We start from the raw sequence: 20,116 nt of genomic DNA, 5'->3' as shown, positions 1-20,116 counted from the left end.
TTTTATCTCCTTCTAGAGAAAGTGATGTGACACACTTTGAACAATGAGATGTAGGTGGAAGCCTACTGAGCAGGCATCCCTTTAGAAAGAAAAAGACAAAGCTCTCCATGAAGGAAGGTTTCTCAACTCCCTTTTTCCTGCTACAATATAAACACAATTTCTACAGGGACAAAAAAAAAAGTAATCTGTGAAATAAGAAGCAAAAGTTATATGCTAAGGATGGTGGAGAAGGATGCTGTTACCTGGATCTCTGAAGGCATCAGTTACTTGTAAACTAACTGCCTCCGGTTTCTCCTGACATGAAACAATAAAACCCTTACTCATTTAAGTCATAATAGATTTCCTACTCGGAGCCAGAGGCAATTTTACCATTAAAAGAAAGCTACAAAGAAGAGGAGATCTTTGAGTTACACTATCCATGTCTCTTTCTCCTTTGATGTAGGCTGCACTTTAGTCTTTTTTAGCCAGAAGAAATAAAAACAATTTTGAATTTTCATGTCCACAATTATCCTACAATTTTCAGTCATCTAGATGACTTCAATAAACATGTTCCAATTTCTCTGTGGAAACCCATTTCTTGCATAGTCATTACAAGATTTTTATTTCTTTTCCTAACTGAAACCTTCAATCAGCCAAACCTAAAAAATAACATTTTTTACGTAAATTGGCATAGGTAATTCATATATGTAATATAACATACAAATAAATAGCTTAAGATAGGGCAAAAAAGGGTAAGAAAACAGAATGGAATGAGGAAAGGAAGAAGGAAATCAGCTTATTTGAAAGTATAAATGTTGTTTTCAGTTTTGTGAGCACTGCTTAAAGCAGCTGTATAATAAAGGAAGAACCATAAGATAACAATATTTTTAATAGAAAGACTTCCCCAACTTGTAATTAGCAATTCTGCTTATGAAAAATTTTCAGAGTTGAAAAATATATAGCAAAAAAATATATAGTGTCCAATCCACCACTAGCGTTATTATAGATAAATTATTACAATATCCCACCTATCTCCAGTAAACTCCCTAAAGTATTAATTTTTCTTTATGTAAGTTTCTGTTGGACATATTTTGAATGTTTAGGATTCTTTGCATAGTTTCTATAGTACAGTGCTGAAAAGATTCATTAATTTCAATCACCATCAACTCCCTACGCCACATCTACTTTTTCTGCCTTTTTTGTTCAAATATATTTCACTGTGGCCATTCAGAGGAAAATTACACATTCCAATAACATTTGAGTTCCTCTCAGTTGCACTTTCAGTGGTTCAGGGTAATGACAGAGTAAAGAAACGTGTTCTTTACCGGCTCTCCTTTTTTTTCTTTTCCATTTTTCATTTGGTAGCATTTCAGCTTCACATCTCTTGTGCCAGAAAAGCAATGGGCAATGTCTACTGCTCACCCTAACAGTCTCTTACTTTGGAGAGAAGGGGAGTGAGAGAAGTAATAAGTCCAAATCTCAGTTCTTAAAGAGAATCACCATGTGGAATAAGCAATTTCTTTGCTTATTTTTCTAAAATAGAATTATAGAACCATAATAAATGGGGGAACAAGGGGGATAGAATTAGAAAATTTTCAACAATCTTTGAGTATGGGTAGGGGCTAAAGGGGTGAAATTATTGAAAGTCCTAGCACTAAATTCACACTGTAACCATTAAAAAAAAATCCTACATATTCATAAAATCTGGGGTTTGTATATTCTTTGGCATGGTTCATAGGCAGAGGCTTCCTCTATGAACTAGACAAATGCCACATTCTCTTATCCATGGGACTGACAGAATGGGATAAAGAAGGATAATAAGTATAGTTAGATAACATAAATGCCCTCATTTTAAAACCAGTATTCAAAGACAACCTACACTAATCTGTAGGAACTCAAAAGAATATTCAGAGAATGACAAGGCTCCTTTGTTTATATCATCTCAACTTCAATTTCATCTGCAGTTATCTCCTTCCCAACACCTATTTCTAGGGCCCTTACAAGCTATGAAGTCCTTTTCCTCAGGCCCATTTTTATCTGGCTATCTTTTTAGGTGCACTAAAGATTGAGTTTACAATAAACTGAACAGACAGCGTACAGAAAGCTTTTAGAACTATACCATATGGTCCAGGGAAGGGAACAATCTGGACGATCCCCATCTCAGTCTGCACGCTCGTCCACCTCTATCACACATTGTACCGCTGCACTAAAATATTAAGATGAAAACGTAAAAGTGAAAATAGTCTATCTTTAGCACTACCAGGCAACCACACTTGCGAAAATTTACCGATAAACTTAATAAACATTTACTTTAATTTATATTCTGCAACACCAGGCATACAAACCCAGGCCACTATTCACTAAAAACAATATTTCAGCAGGGATGTGTGTGGGTATCCAACTTATGCTTCAGAAATTTGGAAGGGTAAAAAAAGAAACCAAAATACTTTTACAAGAGGCATATTGGCAGGGGCTGATGTAACAGATGACACATTCTTGGAAATCAAATAAAAGCAATAGGGAAATACCCATTGTTGCCTGGTGAAGGCCTAATCACATGGGCACAGCTGGAACCGATGTAGATCATTCATTAATAAAATGGTATTGTAGTAGCCACTTTTTGATGCATTTCTCTTGCTGCTGTAGCCAAATCTCTGAATCTCTTTGTTTGGTGTTAGTAAGACTGTTTTACTGGGAAATATAAGATTTAGGACACTGGGGGGGAAATCTGCTTTCATGCTGAGAAGGAGACTAGCTCAAAAAGCTAAATACCACTTTACCTGGCAATCAACTTACACTATCAGCAGCTTAAAATATGCAGCGTAAACCTGGAAAGGGGGAATTCATCTGGTACTATGGATAAAAAGTGAGCAGTGTGAGATGCCACAGAAAACATATGAAATATTTGTGAAAGTATTCTACAGAATGATAATATAGATGTCAGGTAGGGGAAATTAAATGTATCAAAAATGGGAGGGGGAAATCAAACAACAGAATTAACACGCATCTTTTCATGTAATACTGTCCATAGAATTTTAACACTAAAGTGTGTACCATATGTTTGAAGGGGGATTACTAATAGTTTTGACTGCAGAAACTTAGAAATCACTATTTGTTATTATGTACCAATATTCAATATCAAACAAGATACTAAAATCGCCTACCCAGGAATGTTTTAAATATGTACTGATATTTAAATAAAATAACATATTAGTTAGAATATCAGTTATAATTATAAACATGATATGTAATACAACAAAATAAAATCCTAGTTAATAGAATTTAGTTTTAATACAACTTTGCTGTCAGCCCTTAATAAATTTACTTTTTCCATGTTTCTGCAAATATAGTGATTAAGTGACTGTATCATAAATCCTATTGTATAATATCAAACTATAACAATATAATCGCTTTGATATGTGTACAGAATTAAGCAAAATTGTAAATTTGTTACATACAAAAATGAAAAACTCAATAATATTTGTCAAAAAAACCTGCTCAAACATTACAGGTCTTCAATATATTTCTACAATGCTTCTGTGTATAATTAGAATAAACAAATAAATAGGACAATCCATGGTGAAACCCCTAAGTCACTGAAAGATATATTCCTGCCACAGAAAAGATAAAGGGCTTCATTGCTAATAAAAATTATACTATTAGAGAAAATGTATTTATAATAAATAGTACTTAATACAAAATAAACATTATTCTACTTATGTGAACATAAAGGATGAAAGAGTTTTTGGTCTGTATTATCTTTAACTACCAATACTACAATAATATTATCAGACCTTGGTACAGAGGTTTCAAGACAGTCATGCACTTAACTGCACCAAGAAAGAATAAAGAAACAGTTCCACTGGCATTCCTTCCAAAAAAAAAAGTCATAATTCTGAAACTTAAAATGTTGACCTAAAAATTTAATTGATAGAACTTAAAGGAATCTCACCCAGATTCATGTCAGCTGTGCTACAGAAGTCACTGGGGAATGGGGAAGTGCAGCATTTATTACAGGTGCATCATATAATACAAAGCAATTTGTGTATTTGTTTGTTTTGTTAAACTACTGAGCCAATATGTTGCTGAATCTGTCTTGAAAATGAGAGAAAATAACAGGTGAGTTTATTTAATGCATACGCCTGATATACCTGTTTTAAAAATCCTTTAATGGTTTTAAAGCATAGAAAATTAAAAATAAATCTCTGGAAAAGTGACTATAAATTGCATAAGTTTATGTTCATATACTACATAGGTATAGTATTTCCCAGTATATATGGCATATAAAAATGATTTTACATTAATAATTCTAATATGAAGTACTATTTACTTTCTTTTCAATCACATTTGTTGCACTGCTTAAAAAAAATACATGAATTTTTCCTCCCAAAATCACTGACAAATTTTAAAAATGTAAGTCAGTCACAATATCAATCTCTTCCTAAGAAAACATATTCTGCCTATTTAATTATTCTTATTTTGATTGCAAAACACTAGTTTTTAAAATAGATCACTTGAAAATAAATCATTTATTTTTGCTTAATACAACAGAAAGCATTTACATTTTGAGGAACATTCTATGAAACTTCATAGAATGCTTACTCATAGTGAAAATTTAGTTTCCTGCTCAAATCATCACCTAAAATCATAATGCTACATTTCCACACACCTTGTCATAGCAGGTCACTAACTATCATTTAGAGAGTATTGAGAAAGCTGAAAATATTTCTGTGTTTTATCTTGCATTTGGATTTTTTTAAAAATGTCATGCATATTCTTATATTTAGTTGAAGTTTATCTGGCTATCTAGCAATAGTTATCAGACATTCCATAGGTGAGTATTCAATTCGTAAAAGATATAAACTACCTTGAATTTTAGAAAAAATAGAAAACAGTGCAGACTGTCTGGTCTCAAGAAGAGATATGTTGGCATTAAAATCCATACAATATAAGAAATGGTCATTCAGGAGTTTCTGTTCAAATATTAAGCTGTGAAGCAAGATATGATTCCACTCAAGCAAAAGTACTATGTCAGAATGGCCAAAGTTAGAAGGGTTTGCTGAAAAGTGTGGCAAAAAAAAAAAAAAAAAAAAAAAAAAAAAAAAATGCGAGTGGGAAAGAAACCTCTCAAGAGAGCTGGAAAAGGCAAACCTAGCCCAAGCTTCTGTAGGGAACAGTGCCGCTCACTGAGTGTGGAAGTTGGGAGGAGAATGATGTTTCTATTGTGCTCATGATGGTGGTCCTTGAGAAAAAAGAGGAAGGCCAGGGGGAAGAAATGGTGCCAGTAGGAGGAAGGAAGGCGACATGCCTGCCTCTGGTGATGCTGGAAGGGAGACCTGTGCCGAATGAAAACCACCGCCAGAACCGAGCTACACAAAACGCGTTGGCTGCCATCCTGGAATAGGGCCGGCTGGCTGTTATTCCTGCGCTAGCCTCCCTCCATCGAGGCAGTATGGGATTGTCACTTTGATGCACGGAGAGAACAAAGAATCATATAGTAGGGGGGACTTTTTGCCCCTGTAAAGTTAGGTTAGCATTTTGCTTTCTTTGACAGTGCTTGAAAAGACCCAAGAAACAAAAGTGATGCTGAAGAATGGATCAATAGCCTAAAGAAATTAGTGTGAGTACAATATTGTCAACAGTTTAAAAGCCATGTGAGAGATTAACATTTGAACAAATCAGACTTAAAAGGAGTCCAAGTCATATACGTACAGGTTTAAGAGGCTAGAGAACAAGAAATGCATGATTCATAATCATATAATCTTACTTAAATTCTAATATTTTAAAATCTGCCCCCCCTGTAAAAAAAAAAAAAAAGTATTATAATTTTAGGTCGCTATTCAGAAACAACTATGTTAGCTGCTAATTCTGACCCTGATTTCTCCAAAATGAAATAATCTGTTTAAAAGATTATAACATTAGAATCTGAATATTTTATGCCTTTACAAGGAAAGAGGTGATAAATGATCAAAAATGTTTAAAGGATTAAACCACAGATCATCTACAAAGTTGCCATAGACACAAACAGGAAAACCGTCTCTTGTCTCCTATTCAATTCTGTACTAGAGTCAAAGCTAAGACAAATGAGAAAGCCAAGCATGTGCTTTTACAAATTTCAACTAAATATACTCCCTGAATCTGGTGACTAAAGCAGCAATAAGCCATTAGCTCCTAAAGGGATGACCTCTTTCTCTCTATCGTGCAAGATAGTAGAGGAGGAGGTCCATTTTCTACCAACCAAATGAAAAGAAAGAATGAACTGTGACCAGCCCAGACCCCATGCTGGCATATTTCACACTCAGCTCAGCATCATCTAGAAGCAGGATGCTTCTCTCTCTGCCAGTCAGGGGGGGAAAGTGGTGAAACTAATACAGCGTTAATGAAAAGCACCAAAGGCCTACGAGTCTCTTCCTTCTGCACATCTCCACTGAATCTGCTGTTAAAAGGAACAGCAAGAACTACCCCACTTGCCTCAGAAGTTCCACATGGAGGCAGGGAGCATTTACCACCTGAGCTTACCTAATTTCTGGCAAAATGGTCCCCTACCCAGATTCTAAATAGCAAGTCACATCCGCGTTGGGAAAGGCAATAGGGGAAGGAGAGCCTAAGGAAGAAACCAAGAGAGACTAGTGGCCAAATTTCAAATAATGTATGTGCTTCTGTTATTATGCAAATTAGTGCCCCTGCACAACACTTTGGGAGGACAAAATGTGTGGTAAAGGTACAATGACTTACTCTGGGTGGCATGGGTAAGTCTAACATATAATCAAAGAATACATGAATTTGCTCCTCACTGTTCTCCTTTTACAGTTCCTTTCTTTCCTCTAGCATACACTGCTGATGCTATGACCACGTGGGACACTGGTAGTTGTAGGCGAGGCATTCATGGATTGCCAAAGTGGTCCAGAGAATGATGTCTGGTTGGCGTTAGTTGAACAAGGAATATGAGGCAAAACTAGGGAGCAAAAAGCATGAAAGGTATAGAAGCTAGCCCATAGCCTGATTTTTTTTTCCTGTTTATTAATGATGCAGATTGAAATGGGGGGAAATCTACAAAAAGCAGCCAAGTGACTGAATTACAAAGAAAGATGAAAGGAGTTAAATGTGTGTAACTTGGCTGACAACCAAGGAACAATATGAGAGCTGTCCACAACTCTCCAAAGTATAGACAAAAAAAGAAGAGCCGGGAATTTTTATCTACAATGGAAGTGTGAATATATGAAATAATAATGAGATCAAGTAAAAATAAAAAAGTCTGATTTCAGGCAGCACAGGAAATAATCTGATAAAACTTAAGAAAAGCTGCTTCCTTCTCTTTAGAAATGTTTACCATCTTCCTGACCTGCACGGAAATGAGGGGTGGGTGAGGGGGAATAACCACAGACTGCCAGAGGCCTGGACTGATGGAGAAATGAAAATGAAGTACCATTTGCTTACCTGATGATCCAGATATACTGGTGTCTTCCTTTATATATGTCCAGTCTGGCTAGGGCAGAGGTACCTGTGAGATCACCATGGGCATAGGTAAGTTGTTATCTTCCCAATAAACTCAGCCTGAATTCTGAGGCCTGACCTGCACAAGCTCACAGGAGTGATCCAGCAGCATGAGTCCTGGGTATTCCAAGATGGGACAAGAATCTCCAAAAACAGAAATGTTCTGAGTCTTAACCAATAAGAGCTTTTGTCAGTCTGTCAAGGATTTCCCAAGTCATGACAATGTAAAAAATAAAATAATTCAGAGTAGAGGTTCTAAACCGTGGTACATGGATGGTCTATATGCTCCTGAAAGATATGTGTAAAATCTATGGGTTTATGAAAATGGATATCTCTCTGAGGAGAAGGTCAATAGTTTTTCAGATTTGCAAAATGGTCCATAATCTAAAGTACTATCAAGAACCTTTGCTGAGGATAGCCTGAAATCTCAGAGGCAGGCTGAAATGCATATGGATAATTAGTCCAAGATTGGGGTTTGCATTCAATTAACAAGGAAAGGAAAAAAGGAGAATTGTGTATGTGTGTGTCGGGGAGGAGTTTCTCTCTCAAGTCACCCTCACATTTAGTCCTGGAATCAAGACTTATAAGGTTCCCTAAATCTCAAAATTATAATGTCAAAAATACTAAATTGTATCTTATAAAAATCAAATTTAATCACAAGTATATCACAGAAATACAAATAGCTAACATTTGATATGTGCTATGCAACTATATAACATAACTTAATCATCTCATCTCTGAAGTAGATAATATTGTTACTTCCCACTTAATAAAGTTCAGAAACCTAAGGCACAAAGAAGTTATGTATTGTAATTTGCCCAAAGTCACCTGCTTAGGCCTCACACCCAGGCAACCTAGCCCTAGATCCCATACTCTCAATCTCTACCATTTACTGACTCAATAAAAGCAAAATGTTAAAGAACAAAACAGCCTTAGATGGTTCCCAGAATTCTTGAGCTTATACTCTCAATTAAGATCAGAAAACATCACATTACCTAAAACCAAGTATGAATACAAATATGAGCTTACAGAAAATGGAAATTTAGAAGTGAAAGTGGGTAGAGCACAGGGTGAAATAAGGAAAGAAGACACAAAGGAATGCGCTCTGAGCCCAGCAGGTCCCAATGAGAATTCCTCAAGAGCAAGCAAACACTGCTGTGTAAGCATGAAAACTACATGGACTTCAGAAACATGGCGCACAGAGGCCACAGGGGCAAGTCAGGCCTGATTCAGAGCCAGAGAACCTTCGGGAGACTTGCAGGTGATTCTGCTCCACAAAGTAGCAGGAATGTCAGTTCTTGAATTAACTGTAATGTTTCAAAAAAATTTCAGAAATATCTGAATAAGGCTATCTGTGTGTGTGTGTGTGTGTGTGTGTATGTGTGTGTATTAATGTATTTGGCATTTTTTAAAAAAACTCAAATACAATCTCACAAGGTAAATATATAAATAAATACATGAGCAAAAAAAAGAAATATCTCAGTTTCATGTTTACATATATCTAGAAAGAAACACACAAAAAGATGACACTGGTTACATGTATATTTAAAAAGTGAGTATTGAGGGACTAGGATATATACAAGAACGATTTCAAAACCCTTGAACTTTTTTAAATGTGAACCAAGCGAACAAAGCAACTAGTGAAAATTTTTAAAAAATCTTAAGTCCAAAAATAAAATGATTCTGAATAAGAAAAGGTATATAAATATATTTATTCACACATATATACCTGCATAGAGGGAGAGGAGTCCTTGATAGTAAGGAGGTTAGGGACTTCCACCTCCATCCTTGCCCTCTGCAGCCCACTGTCCACCACCAGAGATACACAACAGACACGCACACACACACAGGCCATTTCTATTACTGTTTGAATATTCTCTAAGAGTCTAAGTGCTTAAAAACATCCCAAAAAAGACAGACAGAAGTACCTTAAAAAAAAAAAAAGTAAAGAAGACTCTAAAAGCTATTAACATGGAAATATATTTCATAATTGTTAAATTATTGAAGGAAAAAAACTAGAAGTCAGAGATTCCAAAAGATCAGCGATATTAAGCTCCCACAAAGCTAGAAGTCTATTACATTATTTGCAAACCAGGTTACCTATAGTCTCCAACCTAAGAAAGCAACCTTGAATGCTTTTCTTTTAAACAAGAGGATATTCTAGGACATCTTCCACCTCATTGGCTGGAAGTGACGGTGCTGACAGAACAGGGGCGTGACCCACTCCCTCCTCTTGGAAGAGTCTTCCCTCCCAAAGCTGTCGCGATCTCAGAGGCTGACCTTCCAGAATGAGCCATGCTGCTCTGCTCAGTAACAGAGTAAGCCCTTTCCTTTAAACTCCTCACAAGTCAGAACTGTTCACAAAATCTGCATCCAGAGTATGGTTTATTCGCACTCATTTTCTTTGTATTGCCACCATTCATTGTCTTCATTTTTAATGTAGTGGTATTTTTAGCCAAATGAAATGAAATTGAGTCAGTTTTTTCTCATCTGTCTCAGCTCTACTCTTCTTCTTCTGGGACTCAACTCATGTGATTCTTTAACAACTATCTCTTTCACACCAAACTGGATATCTCCCTAAAGCTTACCAATCTAGCCTCCAGGCATATTTCTTAAATAAAAGCAGTAGATCTTTGTAAATCTGAAATTTGCATACTAAAGGAACAAATCAACTATCAAAAGGCCTAGAAGTATAGAATAGTGGCTCACCTCTAAGCAGAGTTTAAAATTCATTTTAATTTATTAATTTTTTTAAGGAAATAGCTATTGCCTTTTTCCCTTTGCAAAATACTGTGTTTAATGGCCCAGTTAAATTAGAGGTGATAGTGTGAAGCAAGTGTTTTAAATTGGTAAATTCTAAACCTTTTAATAAAAGAACATCAGTCAGAAGTTTTAATAAGACTCAGCAGGACAGAGAAGAATTAACAGTCTGTAGGTATCAAAAGGGGGTGATAGGCAATGATAACCTTAATCATTTGCGAAGGGATTTATAATTTCACTGCTTAAAGGTTAATGAAATTATGTGGTATTTTGCCCACTCTTATAAAGCAAAATGATTTCCATGCCTTAGTCTGTATGTAGTATTTATCAACTGAATCATATAATGGAAAAAAATAACTCTTTTTACCAATAAGTCCATTGTATTTTCACTCATGTACCCCTGGGTGCACACTATCATTATCTGTTCTAACCAATAACTGGTGCCCTAGACACACACACATGGGTCCCAACAGCATCTCAGAAAATAGAACAAACTACAATCAGAACTCTAAAAGCACTGGAAGTTGCTAAAATGTTTGCTTTAAAAAAAAAATTAGATACATATATTTGTCTACTCTATACTTCACTTCACCTATTGCTAAATTGTTGCTCCTGCCAAGTACTAACATAAAATCCTCCCAAGCAATTGAAGAAGGTATTCAAGACATTACTTGAAAAGGAATGGAGAAATGCTAACAATAAACACAAATAATTAGAAAGGCAAAATGATAATATACTTCAAGACTACAACAATTGTTTTGTCCCATCACAGGGCAAAACCACACACCCCTGTGGCCTTTCTTCACTGAGCTCCCAGGAGGTTTTCAAGGCCATCGGGATGTGTGGTTTTGTCCTGTGATGGGACAATACAATTGTTGTAGCCTTGAAGTATTTTATCTCACAAGTACCCCATTGGGTATTTATTTTGGGGTACACTTTGCTTGGTAACCCACTCTAATGGGGGGAAATTAAATTATATATATATATAAAACTGGGTCACCAACCTTCCCTCCACAATGTACTGGCTATATGACTTCTGTTCAGCTCTCTAAACCTCACTTTCCTTACAAGCAAAATACTCGAGTTAGCTAACCTTTGTTACACATGTATTATGTACCAGAGAATGCGGTAATAAGGACTTTACATACATTATATAATTTAATAAGTAGTTTACCAAACAGGTATTATTATCATTTACACCCCAAAATTTTGGAACTTACCCGAGATTAAAAAGCCAGTACTCAGAATCAGAATTTAAACTCAAGTTTTCAAATTCCAAAATCAATGCTCTTTTCCTATTCCACAAAATATGATTCCTGGTCTGCCTTCCCTCTCTCCCTCTATACCTCCCTCCTCCCTTCCTCCCTCTTCTCCTCCCTCCTTTCCTTCTTTTTTTACTTCCTTCCTCTTTTTCTCCAGACTTCCCTCCCTCTTTCCTTCCCTCCTATCTATATCTTTCTCACTTTCTTTGAGAAAAAGCTTACCTTCCTATTATAGAGCTAGAGATTAACTAGAATATACAGTTTTCCTGAGTGACTACAAGGTACATAACATGCAGCCATACATCAGAAAGAAAAGAATTAATTTTTTTAAATTTAAAAATAAAGTAATGAAGCTAGATGGAGACACACATTTTGCAAAACATAGGGACAAATATGATTTAGTTCTAAACTGATGAGTCAAAAACAGAAGTAACTCAAAAGTTCATGAAATTGGAGCTTAGAGACCAAGGCATGACGCCAGAAGGAAGTATGGCTTATCCTGAAATGGGGTGAAAAGTGTGCCCTGCACCTGGGAGAAACAGAGTTAGAGAAAATGTAGAAAACAAACCTAAGTAAGCTAAATGGATCCAGATCCTGATTTAGAGTAAGAAGAATTTAACTTTACTATAGTAAAAATGTGTTTTTTCACAAAATATTTTTGATGCACTAATAGTAAAAAGGTAAAGTTAAAATCAAATCATAGTCATTTATTCTTTTTTATTGATTTTTAGAGAGAAGAAGGGAGATAAAGGGAGAAAGAGATCTATTTTTCCATCAATTTATGCATTCATTGATTGATTTTTGTATGTGCCCTGACCAGGTATCAAACTCGAAACCTTGGTGTATCTGGAAGATGCTTTAATCAATTGAACTACCTGGTCAGTGCTCTTAGGTACTTATTCTTGGGGGGGAAATAATCAATCTAGGATTAGGGTGAGTGGGGGCAGGAGAAAAAGTCATTTCTATTACTAGAAGTGTTATGATTCATTCTTTACTAGTGTTCCATGGGTACTCACATGCATTGCACAGTATTATCAATCATTTACTAATCCAACCAACACTGATCACATTGAGTTAGGCACCAAGGATAAAAAGATAAAGAACATACTGACCTAGGGTACATGAGCATTTATGTGAGAAGCAGACTGCCAAATGTTTTGTGCAGCATGTAAAGAAGTTATTAGGAATTCAGAAGGCCGCTATAGACAGATCAATTCTTAGGAATGACTTGTGAAATTCCTGAAAGTTAATGAGGCATAAGCTAGGCAAACTGTTCCACGTATAACATGCGAGTACTTCGTTGATACTACCTACTATCACTACCATTATCACTATCATCAGCTCACAAGTGGAGCAATCCAGTTCCATCCACATTCAGATGTACAACCAAGAAAGACAAGCAAACATAAAATCTAGAGGTAAGCTTTTTAACATTCATATTATTCTTGCATTTTTTGCTGAAGGACTAATGAATAACTGCTGAGAAACCCACTGGAAGATTATCCTATGCATGCATTAAAGAAGGAAAATGTGAGGCACAATGGACTGACTGAATTCACTAGCACTTCAAGTTGCCAGCTGTCAATGAGAGTCCAATGCGGAATATCTTCTTTAGTTGTACTATAATCTGACAACTCCACAATGCCCATTTGTTTCTAAGAATCAATTGAAGAAGTATGTATATCCGCCATATCATGTTTAAATGATGAAATGCTAGAGTTGTTGTGTTTTTGTTTTGTTTTTCTCGGAATAAATGTGAACTGAATTTCCAATATTAAAAATTATAGCATTTTTCAAACTGAAGAGATTTGAGAATCAGTAACATATCTTTTGCAAGGCTGTCTATTAGTGACTGATACAAATATAATACAAGAACTAAATCTCAGAGTTTAAAACTATTTGCAAGGTCACCTGGTAAAACACTAGCTTCTATCCACAGAGTATCTAGGACACATACAGGGTTTAAACTAAAACACGGGCATAAAAGACCTCTAAGTACTTGTGTAATAAATGTCTTTGGTCCCAATATATCCACTTCATATCCACTACTATATTTTACTAAAATTCATCTCAACCTTTAATAATATAAGCTGTATATGACAATATGGCAGGACTAAAAGGTTGATGATTAAAAATAGTTCAATTTCAATACAAAGTAGCTGGTATAAAATCACCTTTTAAAATATTCAGACCGTGCCATCCAGATCTCCACACGCACTGGGATCTATACACATTAAAGAACATGCTTAAATGTACTGAAGCTATACCTGCTGTCAAAAAACAAAAAAGTTGTGAAGGTTGATCAAACACAATGTTGCCTTGAGTGTCATGTTCCTGTTTCCCACTCACGCTGTCCTAAAAGTTAACAGCCAATGTAATCCAAAGGTTTCTCTTTATTTCTATATTTAAATCATCACAGGTTTGATCAAGCATGCAAATCCCGATGGGCTCAGGGTTCCCGTCAAAATGTCTTACAGGAACATTAAAAATTGAATGGGCGTAAACAACTCCGACAGAGCGCGGCTCATGACAGCACTGCTGTGATCTTTGTGTTTCATGTGCAGCAGCACTGGGGAAGCTTACAAGGGAATGTGAGCAACTAATTACTGCCTTTTGCTGGAGGGCAGGTGTGCTGATCTCTACAGGTGTCTCAGCAGCAGCGCTCTGACCACTGCATCGCCTCTTGAAGACATTCAGGGTAAAGGCGTGCTGAAGCCTCGCACAACATCTGATAGAATACCAGACAGTTGAATGTTCAGGAAGAAACATGGTGTGACTTCTTAAAAATCCCACTTAGGAGAAATAGCAGCTGGAAAGGCTTTAAATGGTGTTTTGAAAGAACACGATAAGACAGTATAAAAAGTGATATAAAATTGTTTCTATCAATCACACACATTACACACATTAACCGAGGATACTAGTGTCGTCTGCAGGAGTACAGAAAGTTTTTCAAAGAAAATACTGTTACTTTCTAAACAAGAAATAAAAAATACATTTTTAATTAAATAATAATCTTATGGCAGTCCATCCTTTTTCATTCATGAAAGACTGTGGCTAGGGCTGGGTATACAATTTAGAAGGTCCAGAAATTTTTTGAGAAACGATCCACGGTAGGAAATCAGCAAACAAAATAGTGATCTGATGACAGGGGAGGTATATAGTCCATTTACATATGGTGCCATTGCAGGATTCAAAGTCCTTATATCTTTCCCATAATATAATACTTGGAAAGAAGTATGCTTAATAATGTAGAGACACATAATCCAGAGGTAAATATCCCCCGTGTCACCTCTTGCTACCTGCATGATCTTGGGCCAGAAATTTAACCTGTGCTTTAATTTCCTCATCTGATGTTAAACAAGACCCACCTCATCAAGGGTGTTTTACAATACTTGGGCCAGGGCAAGCATATAGTAAGTGCTCAATAAATTGTAATTAACATTATGAAATTTCTAAAATTTTCCAAAAGACTTTAGACTTTACAGTAGTCTCTTGTTCTGATACAGCACAAGCCAATCAAAAAGTATCTTGAAAACTTAATATTCAACAGCGGTATGTTACTCAGAAATTTGTAATATAAAGCACATTTTTAAATAAAAATATATTGTCTAGCTTTTGAACGATCAATCAAAGCCACACAAAAATTTAACTAATTCTTGACTTTTTCTAAATAATCTTAATGAAAATATTTTATTTTTAATACTACAGTTTTGTGGAGCAACTAGTTTGCTTCATAACAGTGAAGTAGGAGAGTTCTAATAATATTTCAAACTTCATCTACTTGGGAAAGAAAATCTTTCTGGCAATATCAAGGTTAACATTCTTAGGGGATCTATTTGCTCAGAATAAAGAAATGCCTATAAATGATAATAAAAGAATGTTATTAATTATTTTTAATCAAAATTCCCTATTTTAGTGTTTTTCTTTAAACAAATGGAATTAAGATATTTCAGATCATCATTAATATGAGCCATCAGTCATGGAACCAAAACATCACTAATCTTTAAAAAATTGTTTCAGACTATTCTGAAATGAGCCAAATGGGGGGAAGGGGAAATTAGAACAAAATGTAAACACAATATATTAAAATAAGAGTATTTTCAAAGTTAAGAATGATCAGACCCACGGGGATGATGAGAATACAATTATTTGAAAGTAATATCCCTCCCACTCTCAGCAGACTATTACATCTGAGGCTTATTTCTTCAAATGTGGATGCTGTGATAACATTCTCTTCCCTCTTCCTTTAATTCCTTCTTCCTCCTGCCCATCCTCCAGGCTTCAATGGCATCCCAACCACCAGAAATGTTAAGAACTGATCTGTTCTGCTTTAATACAGACATAATTGTATCACTCCCACATGAGAAGATCTATTCTAAAGGGGTGGGGGTGACAGGCACATAGATAATTAAAGAGGCGTGTGTGCGCACGTGAACGCATGTGTGAATACATGGATGTGTATGCAACACACAAAGTACTAAGAGAGAATAAGCCGGAGTTCAATCATTTTAACTAACATAAGTCAAGGAAGGCTTCTGGTGATAGCTGGATGAAAAAGTGCCTACAAAACAGATTCAAAGCTCCAGGCCAGAAGCATCCATTACAGAGCCTCAATCTGCTATGTTCCAGCTGCATCCCACACTCTCCTCACATGGACATGGATGTCCTCATTCTCTAAGCATGGTGGACACTGCTATCAGCAGGTCTCTGCCCGAGCCTCTCCCTTGAATCCCTTTTTCATCTACCCCACCTTGAAAGTTTTAAAAATATGATACCCTTATACTCTCAAATCAATGGCATCCAAACCACCAAGAATATTAGAAACTGAGTCAAAAGACTTTAGACTTTCCAACTGTGAGCAGAAAGACAATGTTAATTCAAAAATTCTGAAAGAAAGGGATTAGGAAAGGTTGAGTATCAACCTACAAACCAGGAGGCCATGTTTGATTCCTGGTCAGGGTACATGCTCAGGTTGCAGGCTTGATCCCCAGTTCCGAATGTGCATGAGGCAGCCAATCAATGACTCTCTATCATCATTGATATTTCTCTCTCCCTCTCCGTTCCTCTCTCTCTCTCTCTCTCTCTCTCTCTCTCGATATATATATATATATATATATATATATATATATATATATATATATATTATTAAGCAGCACAAATTCCAAAAACAGAACTTTTCTGGGAAAAAGGCAGAAAACTCCACTCATTATAACATGCAAAGAATTCCTAACTCTTTCTTATATAAAGGAACCCAAGTTCAGTCCACTTAATTGAAAGTCATAAAAGCATTCAAAGAGCTCATCTTGGTGGAGCTATTTTCTCTATGATATCAACCACTATTTTTCAGCATGCATTTAAAATAGACCATGTGTGAGTAAGAGAAGTCACAAAGAATAGAAAGGTATGAAGAGCTATTTTATCCACCCTCACTATTCCATCCCCAGAGCAGGAGGGCATAAGGACAAGGCAAATAGTCTTCACAGAGCAAGGTTGAATTGTCTTTTGAGTGATTATAAAATAAGGAAGAAATTAAATTCTAATGGGATTGGATCTGTAGACTTTTATTTCTCAAATTGTTTATCAATTTTTGAAAGCAAACAAGAAGATAATAGTTTAACTATAACTAAACTACTTTTTATAGTTTAACTATAAAAGGATAAAGGATAATTTGTTTTGCAACATAATGCATCATGAGTTGATCTATATAATAAGTTCCGTAAGATACTGATTTACATTATTACAGAGAGGAGACAAGGCAGGAAATCTTAAAACCAAAAACGGTGCATGATTCCAACTGAACTTTATTTGAGCATCTCAAAAATTTTACTACAATAACGCATATTGTTTACTTAACAAAATATTAATTTGCCATTCATTTTTCATACCGTATCTTCTGTATTTAGCAAAACACACTACCAAGAATTCTAGAAAATACAAACCAATTAACAATACAGAAAGCAGATCATCAAGTGCCTGAGACCTGGGATGCGGGGGAGGGAAAGGGAAGGAGGGGGTTGATCTCAAGAGGGCACAGGGAACTTACAATGATGACAGAAATGCTCAGAATCATAGTAGTGGTTGTAGTTACACAGCTGTATGCTTTTGTCAAAGTTCCACATTGTTCACTAAAATGGGTATAATTTATTATAAGTCTAATAAATTAAACCTGAATAAAATTGAAATAATAATATGCTCATAAAAGTTGGTCATAGTTGATAATCATTCCAATTACCTAAAGATTTTTTCTTCTTTATTGATTTTAGAGAGAAAGAAAAGGAGAAATATCTATCTGAGAGAAAAACATCGATAGGCTGCCTTCCATTTATTCCCTGCATGAGGATCAAACCTGCAAACGAGGTATGTGCCCTAACCATGAATCAAACCAGTGACCCTTCAGTGTTGACACTCAACCAACTGAGCCACACTAGCCAGGGCTTACCTGAAGACTTTTATTGCAAATTTATTGTGTTTCTCACACAAAAAGTTTAAAGATACCATAAGTAGAAACCAGCAAAGTGCTAGCAATAGTTTACAGTTTTCAGTCATAATAACTTTTCAATGGGTTCAATGCACTGCCATCTACACTGTACTTACTACCACATATTACTTTATATTACTGGTTAATTTTTTTTTTCTCCTGAATTAGGCTTTAGGCCAAAAAAAAAAAAAAAAAAAAAATGTACCATGTATTTATAAGCTTCCAAAATCTAGCTTAATTCACTTCAGAAACTAAAGTGCTTATATATATATTGATTTCCACCATAAAATATTTCAAACAAGTAATTATGTCTTAAAACTAAACAAATAGTTTTTTTAATCCTATCTAATAAAAGGGTAATATGCAAATTAACCAACCATCACTCTGTCACAAAGGTGGTTGTGCCCATAGCCACAAGATGGCAGCGCCCAGTTCTCTCAGCCCGCCAGAGTCCCCCAGTCCCAGGAAGTGTGGTGGCAGAGTGAGCCACCTGGCGGAATGCTTGCTTCATTGCCGTGGCCTCTGGACAGCAGGCACAGGCATGGAGCAGTCGGAGTGTGTGTGGGGGGTGGGGGTTGGGAGGGCGGGGGGAATGCTTGCCTTGTTGCCCTGTCAAGGTTTCAAATGGGCCTCTAGGCCTTGGAGAGCCTCTAGGCCACATGTGTCAAACACAAGGCCCGCGGGCCAAATCCGTCCCGCCAGGCCTTGCAATGTGGCCCGCACCACGCTGTCATCACTGCACTCCGCTGCGTTTCCATCACAATGACAGTTTATGACTGTTCAGTAAACCATTTGGCCCGCGATTTAGGCTGGATTTTAGATTTTGGCCCCTTCTCTGATTGAGTTCGACACCCCTACTCTAGGCAGTGGGCACTGAGCAGCCAGGCCTGCAGAGTGCTACTGGTGCACAGATTCGTGCACAGGGCTACTAGTATGTAGTAATAGCTATAATGATTTCTCATACTGGAAAATGTTACTTTAGAAGATTAATGGAGACTTTTCATAATCATATTTAAATAATTATTTCATATTTGAAAAAGTGAAATTCTTTAAAAGGTATTAAATAATCAATATGAACTTATAAAAAAGTTACTGTATTAAAGTCTCATATTTTTAAAGTGGAAATATTACAATTTTATTTCTTTCCATAGTGACAGTGACCATTATATACCAAATTCATTAAAATTTTTGCCAATAATGTATCTATTTCTAAAAATAACGACATATTTCAGACTTAATAGAAATTGGTGTAAGACGACTTGATTTACACATCGTTACAAAAAATACTTGAGCAGTTTACTAATTATTGTTTAAAAAGTTAATTACACAGTAATAAGATTGTGTGGTACTACAGAAAGAATAAATAAATCTAAGGAACAGGAGAGAGACAGATATATATATATATATATATATATATATATATATATATATATATATACACACACACACAATATATAGTCAACTGATCTACATCTACATGCAAAAATCTGAATTTAGACATAGATCTTATACCCCTCACTCAAAAACACAAAAATGCAGAGTGGATCATAGACCTAAATTTAAAATGCAAAACTATAAAACACCTAGAAGATAATATATGAGAAAATGTAGCTGACCTTGATTTGGCCACGACTATGGGATACAAAACCAAAGGTACAATCCTGGACAAGGGGAAAAGGGGGGGGGGGGGGTGTTGGTAAGTTGGATTTCATTAAGATTAAAAACTGCTTTTTAATTTAATTTAAATTATTTATTTATTTTGCTTTAAAAGGCATTTTCAAGAAAATAAGGCAATACACACACTGGGAGGAATATTTACAAAAGACATATATGATAAAGGATTCATTCAAAGCATAAAAAGAACTCTTAAAACTCAACAATAAGGAAACAACATAATTTAAACATGAACAAAAAGCCTGAACAGATATCTCACCAAAGATGATAAACAGATGACAAATAAGCATATGTAAATGCTGGACAACATATGTCATTAGGGAATTACAAATTAAAACAACGAGATGCCACTACACACTTATTAGAATGACTAAAATTCAAAACACTGACAAACACCAAATACTGAGGAGGATGTAAAGCAACAGGAACACTCGCTCCTTTTTCAGTGGGACTGCAAAATGGTATGGCT

General features: G+C 35.8%; 1 protein-coding gene across 4 annotated transcripts in view; it reads right to left on the bottom strand.

Annotated features, from left to right (window-relative positions):
- Positions 1–19,637, bottom strand: part of GTDC1 (glycosyltransferase like domain containing 1) — a 281,564-nt gene extending 261,927 nt beyond the window's left edge. The window contains exons 1-3 of one of the 4 annotated variants that reach the window (XM_045575368.1): positions 19,590–19,619; positions 7,417–7,480; positions 2,099–2,180 (exon numbers count right to left, since the gene is read on the bottom strand). In XM_045575368.1, coding sequence (XP_045431324.1) covers positions 2,099–2,138 — 40 coding nt within the window. In that variant the 5' untranslated portion in view covers positions 2,139–2,180; positions 7,417–7,480; positions 19,590–19,619. Of the gene's footprint in view, positions 1–2,098; positions 2,181–6,498; positions 6,551–7,416; positions 7,481–19,589 lie in introns of those variants that run through there. The other 3 variants (XM_036421719.2, XM_036421721.2, XM_045575367.1) reach the window with 3 other exon arrangements.
- Between the last annotated feature and the right edge of the window lie 479 nt (positions 19,638–20,116).

The sequence above is a fragment of the Pipistrellus kuhlii genome, unplaced genomic scaffold (assembly GCF_014108245.1).
Source record: "Pipistrellus kuhlii isolate mPipKuh1 unplaced genomic scaffold, mPipKuh1.p scaffold_m20_p_7, whole genome shotgun sequence".
Taxonomy (NCBI): domain Eukaryota; kingdom Metazoa; phylum Chordata; class Mammalia; order Chiroptera; family Vespertilionidae; genus Pipistrellus; species Pipistrellus kuhlii.
Note: the sequence above shows the minus strand (reverse complement) of the source record. Positions and strands in the feature narration are given on the sequence as shown.